At 43.8% G+C, this 25,880-nt stretch overlaps 2 protein-coding genes across 4 annotated transcripts in view; one reads left to right on the top strand and one right to left on the bottom strand.

The window, feature by feature from the left end:
* The first annotated feature begins 272 nt into the window (after positions 1-272).
* Positions 273-1,306, top strand: pih1d1 (PIH1 domain containing 1). The gene has a single exon (XM_015946224.3). The coding sequence runs from the start codon at positions 382-384 to the stop codon at positions 1,234-1,236; it is 855 nt and encodes a 284-aa protein (XP_015801710.1). The 5' UTR covers positions 273-381; the 3' UTR covers positions 1,237-1,306.
* Positions 1,307-4,289: 2,983 nt separating this feature from the next.
* Positions 4,290-25,880, bottom strand: part of LOC107376903 (uncharacterized) — a 35,013-nt gene continuing 13,422 nt past the window's right edge. For 2 of the 3 annotated variants that reach the window (XM_054747378.2, XM_070548095.1), the window contains 28 exons: positions 25,712-25,773; positions 24,381-24,419; positions 23,950-24,300; positions 23,479-23,759; positions 23,153-23,346; positions 22,970-23,025; positions 22,726-22,826; positions 19,825-19,914; positions 19,714-19,745; positions 19,072-19,206; positions 17,742-17,867; positions 17,585-17,623; positions 16,718-16,840; positions 16,513-16,639; positions 14,629-14,799; positions 14,514-14,548; positions 14,198-14,362; positions 12,944-13,078; positions 11,272-11,310; positions 11,056-11,196; positions 10,895-10,980; positions 10,795-10,818; positions 10,111-10,660; positions 9,957-10,032; positions 5,076-5,180; positions 4,747-5,001; positions 4,547-4,668; positions 4,290-4,475 (listed from right to left, as the gene is read on the bottom strand). In XM_054747378.2, the coding sequence (XP_054603353.2) occupies positions 4,395-4,475; positions 4,547-4,668; positions 4,747-5,001; positions 5,076-5,180; positions 9,957-10,032; positions 10,111-10,660; positions 10,795-10,818; positions 10,895-10,980; positions 11,056-11,196; positions 11,272-11,310; positions 12,944-13,078; positions 14,198-14,362; positions 14,514-14,548; positions 14,629-14,799; positions 16,513-16,639; positions 16,718-16,840; positions 17,585-17,623; positions 17,742-17,867; positions 19,072-19,206; positions 19,714-19,745; positions 19,825-19,914; positions 22,726-22,826; positions 22,970-23,025; positions 23,153-23,346; positions 23,479-23,759; positions 23,950-24,300; positions 24,381-24,419; positions 25,712-25,773 (3,741 nt within the window). In that variant the 3' untranslated portion in view covers positions 4,290-4,394. Of the gene's footprint in view, positions 4,476-4,546; positions 4,669-4,746; positions 5,002-5,075; positions 5,181-7,402; positions 7,580-9,956; positions 10,033-10,110; positions 10,661-10,794; positions 10,819-10,894; positions 10,981-11,055; positions 11,197-11,271; positions 11,311-12,943; positions 13,079-14,197; positions 14,363-14,513; positions 14,549-14,628; positions 14,800-16,512; positions 16,640-16,717; positions 16,841-17,584; positions 17,624-17,741; positions 17,868-19,071; positions 19,207-19,713; positions 19,746-19,824; positions 19,915-22,725; positions 22,827-22,969; positions 23,026-23,152; positions 23,347-23,478; positions 23,760-23,949; positions 24,301-24,380; positions 24,420-25,711; positions 25,774-25,880 lie in introns of those variants that run through there. The other variant, XM_070548096.1, reaches the window with a different exon arrangement.

Below are 25,880 nucleotides of genomic sequence, written 5' to 3'. Positions count from 1 at the left end.
CACCGGCGTAATGACTCATGCAAATAATTTAATCTGAAACCTTAGCCATTTTTACATTCCTCCAACTAAATACAAGCGGCGTGATCGAGCTAGACCTGCGTATAATTTGCCTTTTATTTGTGAAAGGTCCATTAGTGGAAGTTGTAGTTGTTTGGAGAAGAAAGGTAAAAAGGTAAATAAAATTTTAAAAACAAAAACAAGAATAAAATTGAAAAAAAGAGGAAATAAAGAAGAAAGAACAAAACCATCTACCTGATGCTCTGAAACAAAATAAGCAACTGGTTGTTTCTGCGTCACACGCACGACAGGAAGTTAAAGAAAACCCGGAAGTAGATCGGCATTTGTTAGCCAAGGCTAAGCTAACGTAAACGCAGACGAAAAATGACGGACTCTTCGCTTCTCAGCTCTGAGCTGGAGTTACAGCAACAAGAGGAATTATATCAGCAACTGTTGCTACAGACGATGGGAAAGCTGCAGGCAGAAGCTCCGGAATCCAAAGTTATCCGACCTCAACCCGGCATGTGTGTGAAGACCTTCTCCGAGGCGGACAAAGAGAAGGTCTTCATCAACATCTGTCACTCCAGCTCGGTCCCACCTCCACCAGAGCTCAGCCGAGAGGAGCTGACGGCGCTGCTCCAGTCAGAGGATCCCAGCGGCTACAGAGTTCCCATGAGCCTCGGAGAGCCTCACCCAGAAGTAGACAACAACAGTCAGGCGTGCACAGCTTATGACGTTGTCGTCAACCAGGACTTCTTCCACAAGTGTCAGAAGGATCCTCTGTTCCTGCAGTTCTTGATTCTGGTTTCTGCTGAGGGTTTGGAGAACAAATACAGCCTGGAGCTAAGCAGGGACTGGAAGGTGCTGAAGAACAGGAAGTTCCTGGGTTCTGTCAGTGAGCAGAACATCAGGACAAAGAGCAGGCCAGTGATCCAAGAGCTTCAGACTCAGAATAACTCCACGTGCACAGCCAAAAGGCCAGATTTCACCTTGTTTGTGGAGCCCCGTGGTGGGCAGATGGAGTACCTCACTGCAGAGATAAAGCTGCCTGGAGTGGCTTCATCACACGCTTTGGTTCTGGATGTCGGAGAGGACCAGCTGGTGTTGAGCGCCCGGCCAATGCTCTACCATCTGGACATCTTCCACCCTTTCCTCATAGACCAGGAGCAAAGTGAAGCCCAGTTCAACAAGCACACTCAGATCCTGACTGTCACTATGCCCGTGCTTTCATCTGCTTGAAACTTTTGTCCACTTCTTAATTTTTTCCTTCAAAATGTTGATAAAATCCATTAAAAATTATTCAAATGAAGATTTCTCGTGCTGTCAACTTGTTAAATGCAGTTTTCGGCTTCATGATTTGTTGAAGTTTGTAAAATGTTTTCCTTCTAATGCCATCTAATTAGTTTTAAAGCTCATTACTTAAGTCTGTACTGGAATAGGCCAACGCACGTTTACAATTTCTCGGTTTAAAGCTGAGACAGACTAATTCAAGAGTCATGATCTGATCCGCAGAAGTTCATGTTTTAACTGACCAAAGGTCAGTTTCATTACTTTGATGTAAAGGCGAGTGTCAGAAATAATCTTAAAGGCAAAATAATAATTGTAATCTGAATATTTCAGAACCTCACTTTTCTTAGACAAAAATGAGAACACGAGCTGTGATTGAGTTCACACATCATCTCCATCTATCAAAAGCTAAAGTAACATCTGCTGTAGGACGTTTAAACATCTGGACCACTCAACTCATCAGATTAAGAACCTCTTTAGAATTTGCTGATGGCTCAGATCTCACGCTGCCATCAGACCTGCTGCCAGCCCAGAAGACGAGACCTTACCATCAGCTGGACGATCTGATCTGTCGGTGACCTTTCTGTCCTGATCCACCCAGGCTCCTGACCGAGATTGGTTAATTGATTGTTGTTAATCTCAAGTCATGGTTGAGCCGATCCCTTAGCTAATGAAGGAATCCACTACACCTGGCACCCTAAAGAGGATGCTTTCTGGTTAGGCATTTTAAATTCTGAGGGTGAAACCTGAACCAGTGTCCACAGATTCATCAGCTGCTGTTCTTCTGCAGCATCCAGCTGATTGTCAGCGTCCGTCGTGCTTCCATATGTTTTTGAACTTTCAGCTCCTGCAGCATCTGAACTGTCTGTTAAGACTCTGAGGTTCTTGTGTAGTCGTTTCTGCTTTGGGGCTTGAGATCTTTGGCTTCTCTAGTAGATAAAGACTCAAGAACGGGAAACATCTGACTCTCAGCAGGAGATCTGGGAAGACGAAAAGGAAAGGAAATTTTTCAATTAATGACAAAATGTGTTTGATTAATATAACCATTAAAATATAAGAAATTAAAAGACACAATACAATTTAAAAGCCCCTTCATGAACGTGCAGCCAAGAACCAGTGCACCCAGCCCAGAGGGTGACCGGTGTCCCAACGTGCTAGAGCTAAGCCTGGCCAGGCTTTCACCCGTCCAGCTCGGCCTGAACTGGATACATGGGCTTGTCCACCTGTGGACCCGCCAGCGCCAAGAGGAATGTGGATCGGGGCATAGACCAAAGCTGAGGCTTTGGCAATCTGACCATCAGACGCTATGGCTTTAGGGACATGGAACGTCAACTCTCTAGTGAGGAAGGTGTTTGAGCTTGTGGAGGAGGTTGAGCGGTATCAGAAAGAGTTAGGCCCGCCTCAACACATTTATTTATTTATTTATTAACTAATATTTTTAAAGGAGGATAAAACCACTTGAGATGAATCATCTCATTTACAAGTGGGATCAAATAGAATAAATTGCATGAACAAATGGACTAAAAAACATTTACATAAAAATATGACCACAAACGACACACCTAAATGGTAGAGAGACAATACACAGCTCAGAGATTTAGGATAAAAAGCATAGCATGACTAAGTGGGGGCAGCATCCCAACTAGGGAGTTCCAGACCGTCCTCTCCCCGGCAACCTCCACCAGCAAATCCAACAGGACCCCAAGGCATTCCTGGGCCAGTTCGGAGATGTACTTTCTCCAGCGTGTGCCGTTTTCCGGTCGAGAACCATGGTCTCAGACTTGGAGGTGCTGATCCTCATCCCAGCCGCTTCACACTCAGTTGCGAACCTCCCCAGCAAGAGCTGTAGGTCAGAGCCTGATGAAGCTAGGAGGAGCACATGATTCGCGCAAAGCAGAGACGAGATTCTCCTGCCACCAAACTCCACAACCTCAACACCACTCCAGGGTGGGACCCCGGTAACCCTTTGGGCCGGGTACTCGGGCTATTTGATTTCACTTCCATGAAGTCTTCTGGTGTTGAGGGTGTGGAGTTATTTTGAGAGGCGTTATATAAAAAAAGTTTCTTCTTCATTTTATTTTTTGTGTATTCAGCAAAACAGGGGCGTGTCCGGGGAGTGGCCTGGGGTGGCACATGCCACCCTTGGAATCTGATTGGACACCCCAGGTGCCACCACACTAATTTACCTTTAAATAGGCTTTTCATTGTCCACAGAAGGCTTGGGCGTAAAACAATAAAAAAAGCATAACCATTGGTGCCACCCATGCACAAAATTGTGCCTCACCTGGGCCACCCCATTTTAAAAGATCTGGGCACGCCACTGCGGCAAAAATAAATGACTAAGCACCATTTTATACTGAAAAATTGCCTTTTCCTCCAGAACTATTCAGAGCAATTTCAGTCCAACGCAGTAAAGCTTTTTGCTACATTATAAACACATTAGTGTAAAACCTCACTAACCTTAGTGCTGAAATTTATGTAAAATATTTTATTTTAAAGGGAGACTAGGCAGTTTTGGTTTGGTTTTGCCCCCCCTCCCATGCGTCCGTTTAAGGGAACCAAAAGTAAAACGTATCTCCTCGCTGTGCGTTTGTCTTTTTAACACCTCAATCTAACAGCTGAAATGTCCCCCCAGGCTTCATTAGTGTCTACAAGAGTGATTCATCACTAATCCAGCTGTGTTCATGAAGGACTGAAACATCTGGCTTTGCATGTAATGAGTCCGTCTTATATTAATTTCACCTTTTAATTACCGAAATAACTTAACCTTTGTACCACAATTTTTCCAGTTCATGTGCATTAAGTTTAAGAAATCATAAATAAAAAAATGTTTTATGTACAGTTTGTATAGAATCCTTCATATCTTAAATATGTTTGCTGTAAAGGATTAGAGTAGTACAGCAGCGTATTACCATCAGTGAGGGGGAAATATATAAATAAAGGATCAGTGTCTTGTAAAAACGAAAAAGTCTCTCATTTATATGAGATAATGATGCCAAACCAAAGTGGTTGGTGTGTTTTTATTTTTATTTTACTGATCAGTAAAAAGTCCACCCTGAAGGTCCTGGAGTCAGAAAACAAAAAGATCACATTTTAATTTCAGTTCAGCTTCATAGAGCTTCAGATTTTTGAGAGCGTCGCGTCATCATCCTTGAAAGTTTTTGTTGCTCGTCGGTTTTCTGATAGTGTTTCTGAAAACAGAAGAAACGTTAAAGAATAAAATAAAATAAAAAACAGGTGAGGTTTGTTGGACTTTTATTACCTGAACGTTGTCGTAATGCGTTTTGCTGCTGCAGTGCAGGTCCTCCTCGGTGTCCTCACACACGTAGAAGACCGAGCAGAGACGACAGAAGTATCCCGTCTTACGGACGACAAACTCCATTCCTGAGGAAGAGCACGGAGAAGAACGTGGAACCGGATGTTCAAACTGGAGCCGGCGTTCTGTGTGTGAATGTTCCTCACCGTAGAAAGCGTTTGGGTCGTACGGCTGCAGTCTGGCGTCGGCAGCCACCTCCACACATTTTTCCAGTTGTTCAGCAGGAATAGTCCTTGGTTCCACCTCCACCTTCATCTCCTGCAGCTTTGGCTCACCTGACTGAGAAGAGTCTTTGTCCAGAATCGAGGAGGAAGTGAGTGAAGCAGGAGCCAAAGACTTGTTTTCATCTTCTTCTCTTGTATTTTCGGCGCCCTCGGTTTTCACCGGAGCAGATTTTCTGACTGCAGATGAGATTAAAAACATTTCAACTGTGTTTTTAGTTTAGTTTGTCCAGATCTGGGCGTGTTTATGTTACCAGGAGCCTTTCTCATCTTTCTCCTGGGTCGAACTCTCCTTCTGGTGATTGCTCGATTTTCCTCTTCAAGTTGTTTGACCTCCTCTGCCACCAGGGTCATCTCCTCTAAAACAACAAACAAATCAGACGTGAACCACATTAAGGGATTAAAGGGAGGATGACCTTGTTACAGATGAGTCTCTGTAACTACAAACACACCGGATCTGATGAACTGAATCCATTACGCTCATTTAAACATGCGGTTGTGAATCCTCGACTTATCGGTATTAGCCAATTACATGCCCATCTCTAAATTACCCTTCTTGTCAAAAAGCGGGTTACTGATATAGGTGATGCAGTACTGCTACTACTCCTCTACACAGTTGATCATGACAGACTCGAGAAGTGGGTGGGTATTAAGGGAGCAGCCTTGAATAAGTGAGGTCTTAACTATCTGGGAGAAACTTCTCAGTAAGTGTAGGAGGGTTTGCATCTGCACGTACGGACCTCAGTTGGGGGTTCCATAGGGACCTGTTCCTGGTCCTCTACTTTTCTACCTCTACCTTCTCGCTCTTGGTGCTCTTTTTCGCAAGCACAAAGTTAATTTTCACTATTGCCGGGTGTACCTGCCCTTGGCTCAAAGTGCTACTACCTCAATCCAGCCTTTGTTAGATTGCATTGTTGATGTGAAATCTTGGATGGCTTTACATTTCTGAAGCCCCAAAGAGGACGAGACTGAGGCCATCGTGACCAAATGACAGGCAGGCAACTGCTCATCTCTGTGGTGACCCCCGAGTTGGCCCCATCCCAAGAAAATGGCTTTTACGAACCTGGGAGTTATTTTAGACAGTGCACTGAAGTTTGATAGTCAAGAGAATGATACAGTGAAGACCTTTACACTTTTGCCGTATTGCCAAGATCAGACTATTCTTGTCTAAATGATCACTAGAAACTTTATTCATGCCTTCATCATCTCCAATTACTACTGTCATTCTGTCATGTAGGTGTAATGGGCTCGACACACGGGAGGCGACATCGCCTCTCCTCCATTCATTTTCAATGAGACATGTGCGACAAAGCGATAATCGCGGGTCTTCCTCCTACCAAGCGAAACGCGAAAAACGTGTGTGTGAAATTTTGCGCTTGTGCACGTCTCGTGCACAGGCGACCCAGCGACGCGATCCCAGAAAGTTGAAATATTTTAAACTTTTCATCGCTGTCACTCGGACGAGGACCAATCAACGGAGGTTTCATTCACTGACCAATGAGCGGACAGGATGCTCCGCACACCTCCGAGCAAACATGGAGGAGAGGTTGATATCTGCTGTGACGGATTTCCCAGAACTGTACAATATTTCTACCAAAGAATATAGATATACCATAATTTCCGGACTATAGAGCGCACCTAAATATAAGCCGCACCAGCAAAAAAAAAAAAAAAAGGTTTTCTACACACACACGCTGCACTCGAATACAAGCCGCGGCGCAGCAGCCACATGCAGGTCTCTGGCGCACAGCACATGTATGGCCATAACACAAGATAATTAGACAGAAAGATGCTACACGGAGGTTTTTCGTTGTTGTTTTAATTCAACAAAACGAATGTTAAACACGGGTGAACGTGCCTGCAAGTTTAGAAAACAGCACTGATAGCATTCATATTTCTGGATGGTTATAAAATAAAAACAGCACTGACACGTTATTACCGGTAATTTGCATGCATGTTTAGAAGAAAAGAACAGCGCTGATACAGCATTAATAAGCCCTGGATGATTAGAAAATAAAAACTGCACACAAAACATGCCTGGTTAGAAATGATCTGCACAGTGGAAACACCTCGGCCGTCTGCTCTTTGTGTGTTCACCCCGTCTTCAAGAATGTTTTCCTCTTCCGGCCATCTGCTTTTATTTCCTCTGAAAGCTTTTGTCGTTTTTTTTACATTGACTGAGCTCTTCCCGCTGATGCCTCCAACGTCACACCATTGAATCATTTGCGCCAAGCTCCCATGCAGTGGCTCTGTTTCCTTGTTTGATGGCCAGATCGATCGCTTTTAACTTGAAAGCAGAAGCATATGCATTCGTCCGCGTGTTTTCCATGACGAGGGTGTGTTGATGTGTAAACGTGCCGCTTTAAATCAAAGAGCGTCTTCTTCCATGCATAACGTTTTGCCATGCCTGTCTCACTTTACTGCTGGAGAGTGCCTTTAGTGGTTGTTGGCCAACAAAAATCTACATATGAGCCGCACCATGATACTGGCCGCAGACTTCAAAGTAGAGCCCTAACTGTTTTCTTCATCCCGCTCCTGCCCGCTCCCGCTGAATTTCTGACAATTACTGCCCGCAACCGCAACGTGTGTTACACTCCCGCCTGCACCTGCAGCGTGCATGTCTACTCCCGCCCGCAACCGCCAAACTCGGAGAAATTATTACCTCACAATAAAAGAGATGTATTGAGTTTGCGTCCTCTCTGGTCCTGGAGAAAACATGTCACAACCTGCGGCTCTTCCATCCATCTGAGGCAGCTCTCTGTGCTTGTAAAATAATGAATGGATATTTAAATGAAATGCTTTATATTTTACTGCATTAATTTTATATCTGTAAGTCAATTCTATGTAAAGATTGTCTGCGTAAACCTGAACAGGCCCAACCCGGTCTTACTGTGAGACCGGGTTGACACGTCACGCTTGTGCCTAATCATATCGGCGCTTCCTGAACTGAAGAGGATGTGAGATTCTGGGATTCTCCTCAGACGGCTCCTGGATGCGTCGCCACATAGGAGACAGGAACAAGCACTATTCAGCCAAAGTTTCATAATCAGGGAACATTTTCTAAGTGACAAGTCTCTCTGAGAGACAGGGTTTGGAAAACACTCGCTTCAGTGGGAGGAACCTTCCCGCATGCGCTCTGGTTCTGCGACACGCTCCAAGCCAATCTCCACAACTTCAGCTCGCTGTGCACATATGCACTGACAGCGAGCTGCGCTGAGCGGTGTCCAGCTCAGATGTTCAGATGGGAATCTTTTCTTGGGTGATTTAGCTACATCTGCGATGTGCGTAACGAATAAAATGTCAGTTCGTCTGCATGCGTCGGGGTAATTCTTTCTATTCTTTCTCCGTCAAAATAAACGGTCAAATACGGGAACTATCCGGTCAACACAAGCCCTGCTTTTAACTGTTTTGTTTTCTTGTGAAAATTGTTGGAAAGAGATAAAATTTAACTTGATTACCACCAGAGCCAGTGCGCCGTTATCTCCGTGACGTTAAATGAGGCAAAAACAAATTGATCGGATCCTGCACGTCTTTTAACACATTGGTCAGGATTGACGCACTTTGTTTTCATTTAGTTTTTAACCCTTTAACGCCGATGCGTCACAAGGATCACCGGTGACGTCTCGGCGCATGTGATTTCAAATAACTCCTCGCTACTTAAACTACAAAATTCTTTAAAAAAAAACATAAAGGAGCTACTGTGTGGTGCTTAAAGGGTTCTCTTCTCCTCAGTAATCAGGCAGTGATCGAGGTCGCTTTTCTAAGAGAGACCTGAATGAGAAATGTTAACACAATCGGAGAAACTCCTCCAAATGTCTGACTTGCCTTGCTTTGGTTTTTGTGTCATAAAGACCTTGTTTCAGCTTCTTTTCGACATCAGTTGCCGACTCCATCATACTCATCCCGATCCCGCACAGTTTCTTTTAGTCGACCGTTCCCGCCCGCAGCAAAATTCACACCGCCTGCCCCCGCAAGATTTGTGTTGGGTCCCGCGGGACCCAATCCCGATGCAGCCCTCTACTGCAAAGCACAGGGAAATAATAGCGGCTTGCAGGCCAGAAATTACGGTATTCACAAAAAGGCCGCTGCATGGAAAACTGTTGGTGCCAGAATGAAAAGATGGTATTCTCCGTTTCTTTCTCTGGTTTGTAATATGGGATGAACCCATTCTCTGGGGTTTTTTAAGTTTTATACAGTAAAATCAGAAGAAGATTTCACACAACTCTAGCAGCACCTTGTGAAACAAACATAAACATCATATCTACCGCTTTTTTTTAACTCTGAACCACTTAAATAACCTTAATTCCCTCCAACCTGACACAGCCAATCAAAACAACGGAAGATTTGATTTCACCATGGAACAGAACGCGTCGATGGCTTTGCCGCTGGCCGCTGCCGCCTCCCGTGTGTCAGGTAATAAATGCGCCAGCGACAAATTTCGCCGATCGCGGTCGTTTGTCTCCTCCCGTGTGTCAAGCCCCTGAGCCAGAAGGCCATTATGAGACTCCAGAAGGTCCAGAACAGCACGGCCTGTTTCCTGATGAATACACCAAGGCGAGCACATATTACCTCAGTTTTGGCCTCCCTCCACTGGCTCCCGATCAGCCACAGAATTAAGTCCAAAATGCTACTTCTTGTATTTAAGGCCCTGAACAGTATTGCTCCCACTGTATGTGAGAGCCATGCTTAATGATCACGCCACAGCCCGGTCGCTCTGTTCGGCTGATGTGAATCTGCTAGTTGTTCTGTCCTCCAGACTCAAACGACGAGGGCATCACGCTTTTTACCTTCTGGCTCCAACTTTGTGGAATGCCTTGCCCCTGAACGTTGGGCAGCCCCCACCCACTGTTTTCTTTAAGCCAAGTCGGCAAACTTTTTATTTTTCTTTAACCTTCTGTTGAGCTGAATGTAGCGTTAGCCTTTTTGTTTTTAGATTTGATTGTGTATTAGATTCTATTTTGTTGTGTTTTGATTCAATTTTAGAATTACTGTCATGCGTGTGTGTTTGTTTCATGTTGTGAAAGGAAACTTTGGTCTCCCAACGGGACGTGTGGAAGTGCGCTGACTTGGCACAACTGGACAGGCGACCAACAACGGATGAATCATAAATAAACTGAAATCCTCGTCATCGTCACCTTTAGGCGTTAAACTTCTCTCGGCGCTCTTGTTGTCCCGCTCGTCTCCCTCCTGTTTGTTCAGAGCCGGCATCACCTAGCAACAAACAGGAAGTTAGGCAACAAACTTTCTGTTGCTCTTCCACCAAGACAGAAAACACGTTTGTGTTCTCACCTCCAACTTCAACGAGTCTTCCTTGTTGCCTTTGTCGATGTTTGCTCTGGTTTCTGTGTCTCCTGGAACAGAATCTTCAGTTAACTCCGCCCTTTCTCCTGTAGCTCCATCCTCTCCACGTGCCTCAGAGCTTTGACGCATTTGGTTTTTGGGTGATTCGCTCCTCCTGGTGGATCCATCGTCTTCTCTGGTTCCTCCTTTAACCTCATCAGGCTCCCGCTCTTCCTGTACTTTTACAGAATCGGCTGCTTGTTCTGGATTTGAATCTTCCCGAACTGGTCCATCACGGCTTTTGGAGAGCTCGTCTTTGAAGCCTTTGGTTTGAGTCTGATTATCAAATGAATCTAAGATCTCAAAGTAATCTGGCAGAAGGAAAGAAGCGTCAACGTCTTCCTCATCAGACACCAGCCCTGGCTGGGTTTCGGCACCGTCTGCTAGCTGATCCATTCCAGCTGTTTCTGCAACAGCACCCCCTGCTGTGGAGTCCAGTTCAGGAGCGGAGATAGGGAGATTCCCGTCTTCTGGACGTGCTTTCTGGATGCTTGTCACGCTGGGATTTAAAGCACAAACACTGTTGCAGCTTAACCCCAAAAACTGGTCATTTCACACATTCTACAAATAAACACTTGAATAAGTAACTCAAACACAAAAAGTGCCTTTAACGGAAAATAAACACAAACTCACAGTCGAATGTTCAGAACTTTCTTCCTGTAGAGAGGACAGAAGCAGCTGGTCAGATAGAAAAAAAACAGAAAAGGAGATCCATGGTCGGATTTCGTCGTACCAAAGTTTGCTCTGAGACAAACGGCACTTCGGCTGAGTCTCCACCGCCCGCGCTGCTCCACCGGCGTCACGCATTTCCACGTAGATCTGAGGCAGAAAGACAGTTTACAGGCTGAGAACCAGAATCCCCGTTCGTCGGGGTTAAACGTGTCGTCGTCCTACTCTGTCAGCAAGAGGCAGGAAGTTGACAAAGGGAGCGAGGGACGCCACGACTTTCATGATGAAGATGACGAGGTTGATGCTGACGACGGAAACCTCCACGCAGAGCAGACGCCCAGTCAGAGACTCGGGCTCAGAGACGTGCTGAAATGAAACAGGATGCTGAAGTGGAATCCGTTACCGGGCAACAAGCCTAAACATCAACGACTAAACACTCACAGAGTTGCCCCATTTCATCAGGTTCCTGTAGAGCACCTCCTGTAACACACCATCATCATCATCATCAGCATAACCCACACACAGCACTAAAACATTTAGTCATTGCTCCTAAACCACACAGCGTTAACCCAACGTAGGCTCAGGCACGGCGCTGTGCCACGCCTGAAGTTCTAGCGCCACGACAACGATATCAATCTCTCACCCCCAGAAACAGAACAGGTGGAGGGAAAAAGTGATTTTAACCCCTGCTGAAGCAGGAAGGAAGTAAATGATCTCAGCTGTCTGACGTGAATCACATAGACATGTTTAGGGTCTCCGTCAAACAGAAGACCTCATCTAAAGATGCTGGGAAATATCAATTTTTTAGATTTTTCTAAGATTTAAATTAATTTTACTACTTTGAAGTATTTGTTATAGTTGTGAAATGAAAATAAAAAATAAAAATGAATAGAAATCTTTTAAATCAATAACTGGCTGCACAGTGGTGCAGTGGTTAATGAAGAAGAAGAAGAAAATATCATGTCTATAGCGCCTCTCAAGATAAAAATCACGAGGCGCTTCACAAAAACAAAAATTGTAAAAATATAAAAAAGCATTTAGAAAATGTTTAAAAATATGTTTAAAATGAGCAAAAATAGACAATTGTGATTAAAAATATTAAGAAAGAGAGAGAGAATAGGAAAGAGGGGAATCAGTGGATCCTGAGGAAGGTTGGATAGGTGGGGAGAGCAGAATAAAGAGAGAGAGGTGAAGAAGGTCATACAAAATCCAGCTTGAACAAGTGAGTCTTCAGCTGCTTTTTAAAGGAGACCACTGAGTCCACTGATCTCAGGCTCGGGGGAGAGAGTTCCAGAGTCTGGGGGCCACAGCAGCAAATGATCTGTCACCTTTGGTCTTTAGCCTGGTGCTGCACAACCAGTAGGCTTTGATCACTGGACCTCAGGGACCTGCTGGGAGTGTAGGGACTAAGAAGATCACCAATGTATGATGGTGCTTGTCCATGTAAGGCCCTATAGACCAGAACCAGGATCTTGAAATGAACCCTGAAGTTGACTGGCAGCCAGTGAAGCTGGAGGAGAAGCGGGGTGATGCTGTTGCCTTGCAGCAAGAAGGTTCTGGGTTCACATCCCAGCCTGGAGTCTTTCTGCAAGGAGTTTGCATGTTCTCCCTGTGCACACATGGGTTCTCTCTCCGGTTCTCTTCGTCCCACAGTCCAAAAACATGACTGTCAGGTTGATTAGTTTCTCTACATGTGTCCTTAGGTGTGATAGTGTGTGTGCGTGGTTGTTTGTTCTGTGTGTTTCTGTGTTGCCCTTTGGTAGCAGATACAGAAAATGGATTAATGGATGAATCACTAATTTTACTACATTGAACTTAGAATGTCGTTGTTAAGCTAAACTTTTTTCTCTCATTCATTAAATCTTTTATTTGTTGTTGCTTCTTTTGACAAATTTTGTAGTAATTTAATCTATTGTCTTGAGTAAAATAAAGAACCAGGCTAAAAAGATAAATAAGTAGAAAAAAACAAAGATTTCACGATCATTTAAATAAAAAAAGCGTTAGAGAGTAATTACAAGAAAAAGATTTCTCATCAGAACGAATGAAATTAAAATTACTTCAGGTTAAACTGCAAATGTTCTGTTAGACATAGAGCATCGGCCGGTTTCTGTACCTCACTGCGTCCCCGATGCATGTCCTCCAACACGAAGTGGACGCTGAGAGGACAGCCCTGGACAGAAACGGGGTTTTCAAGGTGATCTCTGACAAAACTGCAGCAGGAATCCCAGCTGATAAAATACACAAAGACCTGGAAGAGATGAGGAGAGGCCTTCAAAATGAAATCCACATCGTTCCCCTATAGATTTACACTTAAAGGGACATTACGGAGTTTTGAATTTTTATGCTGGCGATTGCCCCCTCAGGCCAAAAGCGTAACGGCAGCTTCAATAGTAGGCTCGTGCACGAGGCGCGCATGCTGTACGTGCACACTCCTTAACGAAAATAACAGCTGAAACAGTCCTGTGTGTGGTGGTGGTGGTGGTGGGGTGGGGGTGGGGGGCTCAGAGGACAGAGGACAGGAGAACGAGCAGCTAATTAATTAAATAATTTGGTTCTGTACCTTTCTCTTCAGCACAGCCAACAAAGGTTTAAGATGGGTCAGTCCTCCTGCATGCTCAGATCATTCCCTTCCCTTGCTTGAAAAATTGTTCCAAAATGAAAGTTGAACCCACATCTTTTTTATCTGTGAATTCAATGCCGTTCGGCGAGACTCAAATAAAAATTTGGGCATCTTACTGTAAAAAAATATACCATTAATGTAAAAAAAGAAACTCTAAATAAATTATGTTAACACCCGAAATCAAACCCAGGACTTCTGCACGAGAGTCTGACGTCTTATAGGTGAGCTAGAGCGCCAATGACGTCTTTTGTATCTGTAACATTTATATCCTTGATGACAGCTGAAACAACGTTCAAAGAATGATTCGGAGCAAAAATGGCTATTTTGTTGCTAATTTGCAGGAAATATCTAGAAGAAAGTTCTACAGAAAGTAGCTAAGTGTCCTCAGAAATGTCGCTAGGTTTGTCACTAGGCGTTAGGAACAGCGTCAAAATGGCACTACCTCTCTCTGCTGCTGCTAAAGCTACGGATAGCAAATGCTACGGGCGATGCCTGAGCGTGAACGCGCATGAAGCAGCCTGCTCGACCCGAGCAGCTCTCTTTTTCTGTGATTTTACAGAAAAACAGGCAATCACAGTAAAAATGCCAGGGCTCATTCTACAGGACCAGGGCATTGCAGGAGAATGTATGAAGAAGAAATTTATTATTTCTATACATGTTTTGGCTGTTGAACTTCCATGCTGCCATTTTAAACAAAAACACATTTCAAAGTAAAACTCATAACAGTAAGCAGGCACGGCGCCTCACCCGTCTCTGCAGCGGCAGGACGACCACGTCAAAGCACAAGGAGTCCGGTGCATGCTGGGGGAAGTAGCGCCACACCAATGCAGCGATCTCCTCGTACTGCCACTCTTTTCCACGGAAACCAGTCAGCATGATGGTGGAGAAGGCAGAGCCTCTGTGGTGAGCTCTCTACAGCAACAGAGTAAATAAAGAAGGATGCTTCGTCACAGTTTGATAATTATTTCATCTGACAGAATATTTCTGAGAGATCAATATTTAAAACAGGCAAACAACTACTGGACTAATCCTAAAAACTGGAGCAGTAGAAAAGTTCCTTTACCTCAATGTCTCTCGTTTCCTTTACTGTCATAAAGCCTAGAAGGAGAAACGACACAGTCACTGATGGTAAAGCAGACTTTTTTAATGGTAAAGGTAGTTTTTTACACTGGCCTTACTGGGAATGTTGAACCACGGAGACGCAGTGGGAAACACGTAAGGACAGGTCGTCATCGAGACCCAAAAACAAGGAATGGAGCCCTGAGGAATGCCACACTTGGACCTCAGAATCTTGGACCCGCTGATGATGTCGCTGAAGTCTGGCAAGGCATTTGATACCATTTGTGGTGCTGAGACAACAAAAGCAACGCGTGTTTTATTTACCACCTGATCAAACTTAGTTCTGGTTTACTACACCTTACATCGTGTTTAATATTTATTCATTTACTTCACTCAGCCGAAGCAGAGAGCTCATAGCACCCCTACATTCTACCTAATAGGATTAAGAACTAGGGATGCACCGATCAGGTTTTTTGCTGCCGATCACCGATACCGATCACGTGGATTGGCCAGAAATTTTCTACAACATTATAATGAGTGCTACAAACTGCATAATCTGGGAATAAAGGAAATGTAACCTAATCTAAAATGGTCTGTATTAGTGTTTTCACGGTGTGAAAATTTAACCTCACGGTTATTGTGACCAACATTACCACGGTTTTCGGTATTATCGCGGTATTTTTTTAAAATGTGCTACATTTTCACACAATTAAATAAACCCTGTATGTCAGGAAATATTGTCCTCAGTTTGTGTCTAAATTTTGCCTAAAATGTGTTATTTTGTAATTATGTTGTTTATTTGTTTACATTTTTTCCCTTTAGTCTTTAAAATACCAATATTTGCCCATAACTTCTTATTTTTTGTCTGTTTGATGTCATCATTTAAAAATATTACATCAGATGATACTCAGTACTCAAGTAGACTTCTAATCAGATACTTTTTTACCCTTACTTGAGTAATAAACCCTATACCAGGAAAACATTGTCCTCGGTTTGTGTCCTTCCAGTGAGCTTTGCAGATGTGGGGAAATGTCATCAGGCAGTAATCATTGTTAAATTCATAATTATTCTCGGAGAGAGACCAACTCTTATCTGCCCCTGGGAGCCCCGTAATGCATAGCGTCATTTCAACATGGGGGTGTCCGCGACACGGTTTATATGCAGGTAGCGGCGCTGCGGCTGCTTTATATAGCGACTCGTTGCCTTCTCCCTCAACCCAAATCCTCGGATCACGCATTTTAGCTAAAACGCTAACGTTAGCTTGCCTTGCATTGACTGTAGAGTTGTGGGTGATGGTCACGCAGATGTGTCATGAGATTTGAAGCGTTGCTGCCTTTCACAGACAATTTTTCTGCACGTGCTGCAAACAGGATAGCCGTCTTCTATCAGCTGTCCCTCGGCATTCTTCAAATGTACTTACGACTTTGTCTTCTTTGAGGGATAATAAATGTCCTGAGCGCTGCCGTCTCCTCCTTTGGCCATTATTTCAGCTTTAGCTTCAAGAAAGTTTTGGCTGCAAACAACAAAGCGCGCATGTGCCGCCGGCAACTTCAGCAGATGATACGGTGGCTGGTAAGGGTCACCGCGCCTACACCGCAGCCATGGTAACCCACTGAGATAATATAGTTTTTTTTTAAAACAAGACGGTTATTATTATTGTCAACTTTTTTACTGGGGTTGGCACTACCTCACTCTCTGCTGCTAAAGCTACGGATAGCAAATGCTACGGGCGATGCCTGAGCGTGAACGCACATGAAGCAGCCTGCTCGACCCGAGCAGCTCTCTTTTTCTGTGATTTTACAGAAAAACAGGCAATCACAGTAAAAATGCCAGGGCTCATTCTACAGGACCAGGGCATTGCAGGAGAATGTATGAAGAAGACATTTATTATTTCTATACAAGTTTTGGCTGTCAAACTTCCATAATGCCCCTTTAAGTAAAAAATAATAAATTCAAATATATTTATTATTTTCAAGCAATTCCAAATGTTATTAGAGACTCACACAGCGCCGTAGCAGAACCCTCTGGTAACCTCATTCTTTTGACTTTATGAGAGCGTCCCCGTTTCAGGAGGCTATACCACACGCCGAGCCGATCAGCGTCTTGAACGGACCTAAACTCAACGAAGACCTGAAGCACACAGACACACACAAAACGATCACTCTACCTATAAACAGGACTTTAAGGACACAAATGTGTGTTTCTTACCTTGTTGAGCAGAGGCAGGAAGTTTCTCACAGAATCGATTTTTCTCAGAGCTTTTCTGAGATCTCTGGCCTCTTTTGTTGAGATGTTTGTGATGTAGACGGTGCTAGCTTCATCGGCCACTTCCTGTTGTAACAACAGCGACCTTAACAACTCCTTTTACATCACATTTGATGGCCTCCAGATTTAAGGCGTCTTGAATTTAGGACGCATCTGAACACGGCAACTACTGAAATGTCTGTAGTTTTAACAAAAACCGTCAGTTTGAAGCAGGGGTGTCCTGTTTCTGACACTGACCTGTCATTCAACAGCCTCAATCTGATCCTTTCTTTAATAAATAAATAAAAATTAAAAACCTATTTAAGTTATTGAGTCGATGCAGGCACCTTTCTGTAGAGGATCACAGTCTAGGGAGACAGTTCTCTACAGAACTCAGTTTTGGTCTCGTTAGTCCTGCTAACAATGTCTAAATGTACCCAGTCTCGGTTATGAATGCTGTTTTTAACAACAGACGCTCTGTTTTGATCACTGATCAGTGTTGTTTTAAACATCAGCTGGCGACGCCAAAAACAGTAAAAATGCCAGGCTTTCTACGTCACAGGGAAAATTAGCCCACCTTAAACCTATCCAACTTCAACTCTTTGAAACAGGAGTGCAAGAGCTTTTCTACTTTGGTCAACAGTTTAATTAGTTGTTGTTCTCCAACTCCAGGAGAAAACAGTTCTTTCCTCCAGCGCAGAAAACAAACTCCAGGTCAACAACAGTGACTGGGAGCAGTGTCACCCACAGTGACTCCATATTCAAGACTGGATCAGGGAGTCAGCTTTATGGATTAATGAATGTGTGTGTGTGTGTGTGTGTGTTACTTACAGAACATATTTTTTGCATCAGACCGCAATAAAATCCAAACTGAAACACAGAGAATTTGTTGATATAAATCAGCTAATAAAAGGATCTGAGCTTATTGTCCTCTTTGGGGCAAAAGTAAACAATTTATAATAAAGTATTCTAATGTGTGAATGCTTACTGGTGACATGTCAATATATTGTTTTAGAGCCATAAAGCAGAGTTTGGATCCTCTGAAAATAACACCGTCCAGCGATGCGCTGATGGCCGACTCTAGGGCTCCTATACTTGGCATCAAAGCAAGAGCCTAAAGGCAAAAATACATGAAACCCCAGAAAACACATTTATTACTGAACTTGTCAGATTTACCACTATCTGGTAAATGACAACCTTCTTCAGATGTGGGCCAAGCTAAGAAAACGGTATGAAAATGTTCTTAAAGGTGCATTATGTAGAAATGAAGTAAAGATTACTTCTGGTTACTGCAGCCACTTTAAACGACTCTGGAGCTTTTTGCCTTCTGTGGTAAAATTACAATTGTCGGCACTACAGCATTAGCTCGCAGGAGACACGGCACCCCCACACTCACTGATGGTAATCAGTAGTTACATCCCTCCGTCCTTTGTTTTGACATCTTTAAGGTTGGTTTATGCTTGACGCGTCAGCGAGGTTCGCACGGCGAAATTGCGTCATTTTAACAACCACGCCCCTCCACCGAGTCTCCGCACGGCCCAAAATTTCTGCAACGCGCACCTAGGAAAATTTCTAACCACGCGGACGGTCGGACGCGGAAAAACATGGCGGACCGGCAAGAACTAGTATGGCAGAGGTTCGTAAACACAGACATTTGTATGATTCCGCTCTCAAGAGATCACCGTGATCAACATGTTGTTAATAATTATTGGAGAGAAATAGCTCGCACTGTCGGAAAAGACTGCTGGAAGGCCATGTTGTAAACAACAGTAATTTTTACTTCTACTATGGTGTAGTGTTAGCCGTAGAGCTCCATGCTGCCAACTACAGTTTGGGAGAATATTGGCTCACCGCAGAGACGAGCCGCATGAACCATAAACGCTGCGAGTTGTGAAGCGCGTTCCATCCGCGAGCCGCATCACCAAGCGGAAAGTGAATGCGTCAAGCATAAACCAAGCTTTATGTGTACCTGTTTATTCTTATTTCTATCTTGTATGTTTTTAACTCATTTGTTTTCTTTGGTGTAAAGCTAACTACACGTCTGTTGCTGCTGCTGCCTCTTGGCCAGATTGTCCTCATAAATGAGAATGATGGACTCAACTGGTTGACTAAATTAAAAAAAAATGTTTTGAAAGGACAAAAAACTGACAATCCCTGAGCCAGCTGGATACGAAATATGCTTCAGTATAACCTTCCTTCCAAAATGGCTGAAACTTTATAGACTCTTTTGGGATTTTTTTCACTGTAAAATTCTCACTATAGTCTTACATATTGCACCTTTAAACTATTATAATGCAAACTTATAAATGAAGGCCAACCATTCGTTTCTGAGGAATGACGTAGATGTCGTCGCCACGTTTGAATCCAAACAGGCTGAGCAGATCTGTAATATCCGCCTCTGTGTAGCAGCCATCATAATACTCTGGAAGGTTGGTTATGAGCAGGATCTTTGTCTTTAAAAGCCAAAACAAGGAAAGACAGAAGCTATGTTAGGTTCTGAGTTAAGATCAAAGAGGTCCAATCATATCAAATTTAGTGTTAATTAGTTGTTTGAGGGCTAATAACACATTAATGAGTTGGGGCAAAGTAGTAGTGTTAAGTCAATTCAATTCAATTTTCATTAACAAATGATCTTCAAACAAATTCATGAGTGAAAGATACACCTTGTTACCACATCATCACCCCCTATTGGTCCAGAAAAATTATTGATGAATTCAAATGTTACGGTGAATGTTATATATATGTATATATTTAAAACACACACACACACACACACACACACACACACACACACACACACACACACACACACACACACACACACACACACACACACACACACACACACACACACACACACACACACACACACACACACACACACACACACACACACACACACACACACACACACACACACACACACAAAGAGATACCATAACATACATCAGACTACTTACGTTTGGTTGTGACAGTAATGAGTCTACAGGCCCTGGAAAGGGGTGAAAATAAAATCAATGACAAAGAAAGAAGCATCACAATGACTCACAGTGGTGTCTATTCAAACATACAGAGGTCTTTGGAGTCCAGGTACGTTTCTATCTGCTCCCCGACAGTCAGACAACACATCGGCTCAGAGGGATCCACGGTTCCAACATAAACTGTAAGAAAGATCATCATTTAGCGTAGCTGGACCGAAGCACCACCAGGGCTCACCCCAGCTTTCCACCAAATGCGTAATTTCCGCGCAACGCCTGAAGCACCACAAGCAGCTAATATTTGCATTTGTAGCAAATGGGAGTCTTCCCACCGCACACATCTCAGTTGCGTCCCAGAAGTGCGTTGTTGCGGCGCTCCGATAAATTTACAAATGGGGTTCATTTTACTTTGCTAAATCCAGCCTTTTCCTTTATTCCACATGCTGATGTTATATCTGCTTACACACACACCTGAACATTTACTTTTATTTATATTTTGACTCAATTTAATGTAATTTGTCCCTACACTCACACTTTTGCCCCTCCCATCATTGTGTACCGTATATATTGTTTGCATATGTAGCCTAGACACATTCACCATTCTGAATGTGTGTTACTTTTCACTACAAGCTGTACTTGTGTGACAAATAAAACTTTTGAATTTTGAACAAATCTACTCTATGTTTACAGAACGCATCAAGCTTAGCAGTTCAGATCAGATAGGAGCAGTGTAATACATCTAGTAAATTTCAAAATAAAAGACATACACAACCAGTTTTCCCTGTCAGAGTAAAACTGTAAGGTTTTCCAAGTCTGGCTGCTTTACCAGTCAGACAGGACCTGGAGGTAGGGCTGGTAGAAATCGAAAATGTATCGTTATCAAAATTTCTGACTCTTATTGAGAATTTTTCCCATGTCAATAAATTTGATAATAAAAATAAAAAAAAAATAAAGTGTGTAGGTTGGCAACATTCATGTCCCTTCAAGAACAAGGCCGGATTAACCATACGGGCAACTGGGCAATTGCCCAGGGGTCCACGAACTCTAAAGGGCCCAGGCCCAGGGCAGCAAGGGCACGAGCAAAATACTGTATCTGTTATCTCCCGCTTTATATCAAACAAACTGTCCACCCGGGCTTTTGCGCTGCACAGACGCTTCGCTGCCTGTGACTCTGAACGTCAGTTGAGGGCAGTTGAGAGTCAGTCTCATGCAGACTGACCAATGAAGAGAGGCCCGAACGCAAATATAGCGGAGTGCGTGCCGCGCATTGACCGCACCGGTGGACGAAACAGGTGATGCGGTCCGCAGCAGCAAAACGCATCAGGCACAAATAAAACACAGAAAGCATAAAAGGATATGAGCAGACATAAACGATTGCGCGTTAAATTTGTTTTTGAGGTGCGACACTTTAATAATGTTACTGTGGCCGTGCTCAGGACGCATCTGTCTGGAGCGCATTAACGATCAGAGCTCTGCGCCTCTCAGCTCAAAATAATCCCCAGAGAGTCCACATAGATAATGTAATATAACCAGGATCGCTTTTGGGCTAAACAATAGTCTACAGTCCATCTTACCTAATGTGCTTGTAGCTCTGCAGATTTTTCTAACTCTACCAGTTACAAATTGTGAAGGAGAATGATCATTTTCACAAATGGCAAGAAAAAAAATGAACTGAGAACAACACAAACTCAACAGCCCCTCAGTGCACTGTCACTGATGGCTACTGAATCTCAGCTTGTCACGAATCTGGACTTGGATGACATTGTAAATGAATTTACTAATAGAAAGGCCAGAAAGCAGTTTTTTTGAAGGCAAGAGAGGAGACCAACAAGAGGAGACTAAAAGAGGAGTAAGGAGACAGGATACGAGAGGAGTAAGGAGACAGGAGACAAAGAGGTGGAACTGAGACAGGCGACAAGAGGCGGAAATGAGACAGGAGACAAGAGGCGGAACTGAGACAGTAGACAAGAGGAGGAAAGAGACAGGAGACAAGAGGAGGAACTGAGACAGGAGACAAGAGGAGGAACTGAGACAGGAGACAAGAGGAGGAAAGAGACAGGAGACAAGAGGAGGAACTGAGACAGGAGACAAGAGGAGGAACTGAGACAGGAGACAAGAGGAGGAAAGAGACAGGAGACAAGAGGAGGAAAGAGACAGGAGACAAGAGGAGGAAAGAGACAGGAGACAAGAGGAGGAAAGAGAAGGAGACAAGAGGAGGAAAGAGACAGGAGACAAGAGGAGGAAAGAGACAGGGGATCAGAGGAGGAACTGAGACAGGAGACAAGAGGAGGAAGGACACAGGAAACAAGAGGAGGAAGGACACGGGAGACAAGAGGAGGAGAGAGACGGGAGACAAGAGGAGGAGAGAGACGGGAGACAAGAGGAGGAAAGAGACAGGAGACAGGAGGAGGAACTGAGACAGGAGACAAGAGGAGGAAGGAAACAGGAGACAAAAGGAGGAAGGAGACAGGAGACAAGAGGAGTAAGTGATTTTTAATATTGACAATGTTATGAAATTTCTGAAAAGTGCTACTGGGTGACAGTAATGTTGGGTGAGGCTGGGTGGGGTGAGGCTTAGGGAGCATTAAACACATTGTGCCCAGGGGCCCCTGCAATAATAATCCGGCCCTGTTTAAGAAGCTGTACCACCTTGAGTCATGTAAAAATGTAACTGAACTAATACATGTGACAACCTCATCTAGTGGACAACTTTTGTTTCTGCGCATACCTGTAGTTATCATCCATTTATCGTTATCGAGGTGAAATCCTCAATAAATCGCGTTATTGATTTCAGGCCATATCGCCCAGCCCTACCTGGAGGGGGGAAAAAGAATCACGCGTTCTTCCTTTAAAGAAAGGTAAAATGCGTCAATCACTTTAGGCACCATTTACGCATCTGGTGGAAAGGGAAACACCTGGTTAGCGTTGTAAAACTGTTCTTTACATAATCAAAAGTTCAAAGGCAGCGTGAACTTAGATCAGTCCTTAACGTACAATCTTCCTCTGTTTTCTTCTTGCTCAGTGTAGTTTTCAGGACTTTAGTCTTTTTCATTCCAACAACCTTGCTTTGATCCTTTGATGCCGGTCCAAGGTTTCTGTTAAGAGGAAAGAGGATCAAAGACGAGAATATGTAAATAAAAATAATTATATTGTAATAAAGTCCTGCTGATAAAAAGATTAAATATGGAGTTTACTAAGTAAATTATACACAATTTAAAACACACTTCATTTGACTTACTTAGACTTTTTCTGCTGGACTGAAGAGGCCAAAGAGGACTTTTTAGGAACAGCAGCCTGGAAATGAAAACGTAGTTAAGATGTTTCAGTCTTTAACAACAAGAATGGACATAGAAGCAGTAGAAACATGACTTTCATCGTCATCATAAAGGCGCCAACAACCCTGGTGCAAAACAGAACCAACCTTGATCTTTGCAGAGGAACCCACTTTCCTCTCAGTTTTCCGTGTCTTTGGATTCATTGTCGACTTTCCGGGTTTGTGGGACGATGATGAGGAAAATAACGACGACTTCATCTTGTCGATCTCTGCCAGTAAGACGGGAGTCAGAGTTTTAACCACCGTCTCAAAGTCGGACCGGTGTGTCAGGGACTGGAGGGCTGGAAGGACACAAATACAAGCTTCTTCAGGACTGGAGTGTGATGAAGAGCAGCTTAGTGTCAACAGACAAAAACATCTACAGGCTCTTTGTGTTCCTACGGAGGTTACAGAAGGTTTATCGTCAATGAGACCTGATGTTTTCAGCATTTTCTTAGTCAGCCTCTCTGTGCTGCTCGACTTCCTCCGTTGATGGACAGGTTTCTCTTTGGACAATCGTCTCTCGTGATTCACCCTTGGCGGCGTTCGCCTCTCGTCGCTCCATGTAGGTGAAACCTGTCGTTCGACACTCCTCCTTGGGGAGCACCAGTCCTCTCTCCTGTCGAAGGAAGGTCGTTTCTCTTGGCTCCTTGGATGTGACGGATAGTCAGATGTGGACCGCTTGCACCACGGAGACCAGGAATGAGACCGGGACCTAAACGAGAAGCAGTCATGGACTCAGGAAAGCTACTGATGACTTCTCACTGTAATCGTTGGCTTCATATCTTTAAGGTCTGATTCTCTTGTTTTTTGATACATTTGCTGTGGTCTGTAGTCGCTCTCTCGTCTCCGACAGTGATCTTGACTTGTATTATTTAACATCTCAAACCTCTCTCCTGACAAACCTGTGAGTATCTCTAAAGCCGTGAGGTGATCTGGATCTGCTGCGTCCACGTCTTTCGTCCTTGGAGCCACGGTGGCGGTGAGGTGAAGCAGTGGGTGATCTACTCCTGGATCGGTGCCAAAGGTCCTTCAAACCACAATGGCCATCCTGGCTTTCTGAGCGGGAATAAGACCCGCTGCTACGGCGACACCAGGGACTGTCGGAGCAGGAACTACGCTTTGAGTTGTCCCTTCTACTCTCAAACCTGTGGTGGTCGTGGGGGCTACGTGAGCGGGAATGGCTCGCAGGCCTGGTATTCTGATGACGATGTGGAGGCTGAGATGTTGAAGGCAAAGATGTACTATGTCGAGTACTAAAACATACCAAAATAAAAACATGAGGATACTTTTTCCACATCTTTTGTGGTTCAGACGTTCATGAAGAGATGTTTACCTTTGGAGCGATTGGATCTCACCATCCCACCATGGATATCTGTGGGAAAACCACCATTTAAGACCATATTGAGTAATTTTACAGAACAAAGCAACATCAGACCACATCATTCCAGTATAAACCAACCCCAGTGTGTCCAATAAAGTCAGTAAAGGAAGCGTTTATTAAAGTTGTGATTCCCAACCAGGCGCACGTGTACCCCCTAGTGGACCGTGAGCACATTACAAGTGGTATGCAGAAACATTAATGTTTATTTCCCACATGATGGAATCAGTCATTCTCCAGCATTCCCTGTGCCCTGGTAAAATAAAAAAGAAAACATCGGGCTGGGATGTGTTACTCTTAATGACTACATAGATGTAGTAATGTATGGTAATTTATGGTTTACTGTGCATAGTTGTTGTCAAGCTGCCTTGGCTGTGGATGAAAGTGGCTGCAGCGTGGGTTAACGAGTATTTGCAAAGGAAAAAGAATTGGTATAACGTTGGTTAAACAGACCTGGTTTGGGTTTCAGGAGTCAGATGTTGAGCAGAAAAAGCTTCTCAGTAAAATATTCTGGGTGACAGTAAAGTCCTGTCTGCGCTGATGTCTCGTTAACACTCATTCCCACTTATTTCTTCAAAACACAATCAACACACAGGCTTCCAGATAGTTTTGACATCGCCCGTGAGTTAGTTTGAACATATTTCCCTTTGCAGTTTATGTCCCCCCCCCCCCCCCCCACATTTATTAATAAAACACCAGTCTGCAGCTCCTCTCCTCTTGTTTGGCTGCAATTCATGTGAGAATGCTCAAAACATGTCATGTTGACATGTATAAACAGAAGAAAAGGACATGTCTGGGTACAGATTTTAGGCCATATGGCCCACTCCTACTTAAATATATAATAAAATAGCTTATATAAATGAAAAGAGCACAAAGGCATAAACAACAACAGGAAGGAAAACCAGAGCAGGGCTGTGCAGCTGCACGATACTCTGCTGCTGAGAGAGAGAACGTGAAGCCTCGATCACACCAGATGCAGAGGGATGTGGTCCAGTTTCACATAGATTAGGAATCATTCAGTCTAATCACAGCATTAGCACCACATGGAGTCTATTTTTTCTGGATGCCACATGAGGATTGTCATAAAATTAAAGAATTTGTATGACAGGAAGTGAGACGTGCTTAGGGGTTTTTAATAAATTGATTTCATTTAATGATCAGATTTATTTTCTACTTTTGAGGAATCATCGATACATTTGACTAAGGGGGGACTCGTGGCGTGAGAACATGGCTCAGGGGGTCCACAAGTCAGAAAAGGTCGGGAAACACTGTAATAAAGAACTCACCGTTTCCGGAGGAGTCTGCAGCTCTCAATATGAAAACTGGTATTCTGGTGGGAGAACCAATCCTGATAGTAAAACCACAAATAAGTTAGTGACATCATCACAAATGGCAACCTAGCAACCTGTCCTTGATAAGAAGACAGACTGAGAGAGAGAGAGAGAGAGAGAGAGA

The sequence above is a fragment of the Nothobranchius furzeri genome, chromosome 2 (assembly GCF_043380555.1).
Source record: "Nothobranchius furzeri strain GRZ-AD chromosome 2, NfurGRZ-RIMD1, whole genome shotgun sequence".
NCBI classification, from domain to species: domain Eukaryota; kingdom Metazoa; phylum Chordata; class Actinopteri; order Cyprinodontiformes; family Nothobranchiidae; genus Nothobranchius; species Nothobranchius furzeri.
The sequence above is the reverse complement of the archived record's forward strand: the minus strand, read 5'-3'. Positions and strand labels throughout refer to the sequence as shown.

What these genes read in the sequence shown, in the direction of transcription:
- pih1d1 (XM_015946224.3), top strand. Translation starts at nt 382, where the DNA reads ATGACGGACTCTTCGCTTCTCAGCTCTGAGCTGGAGTTACAGCAACAA.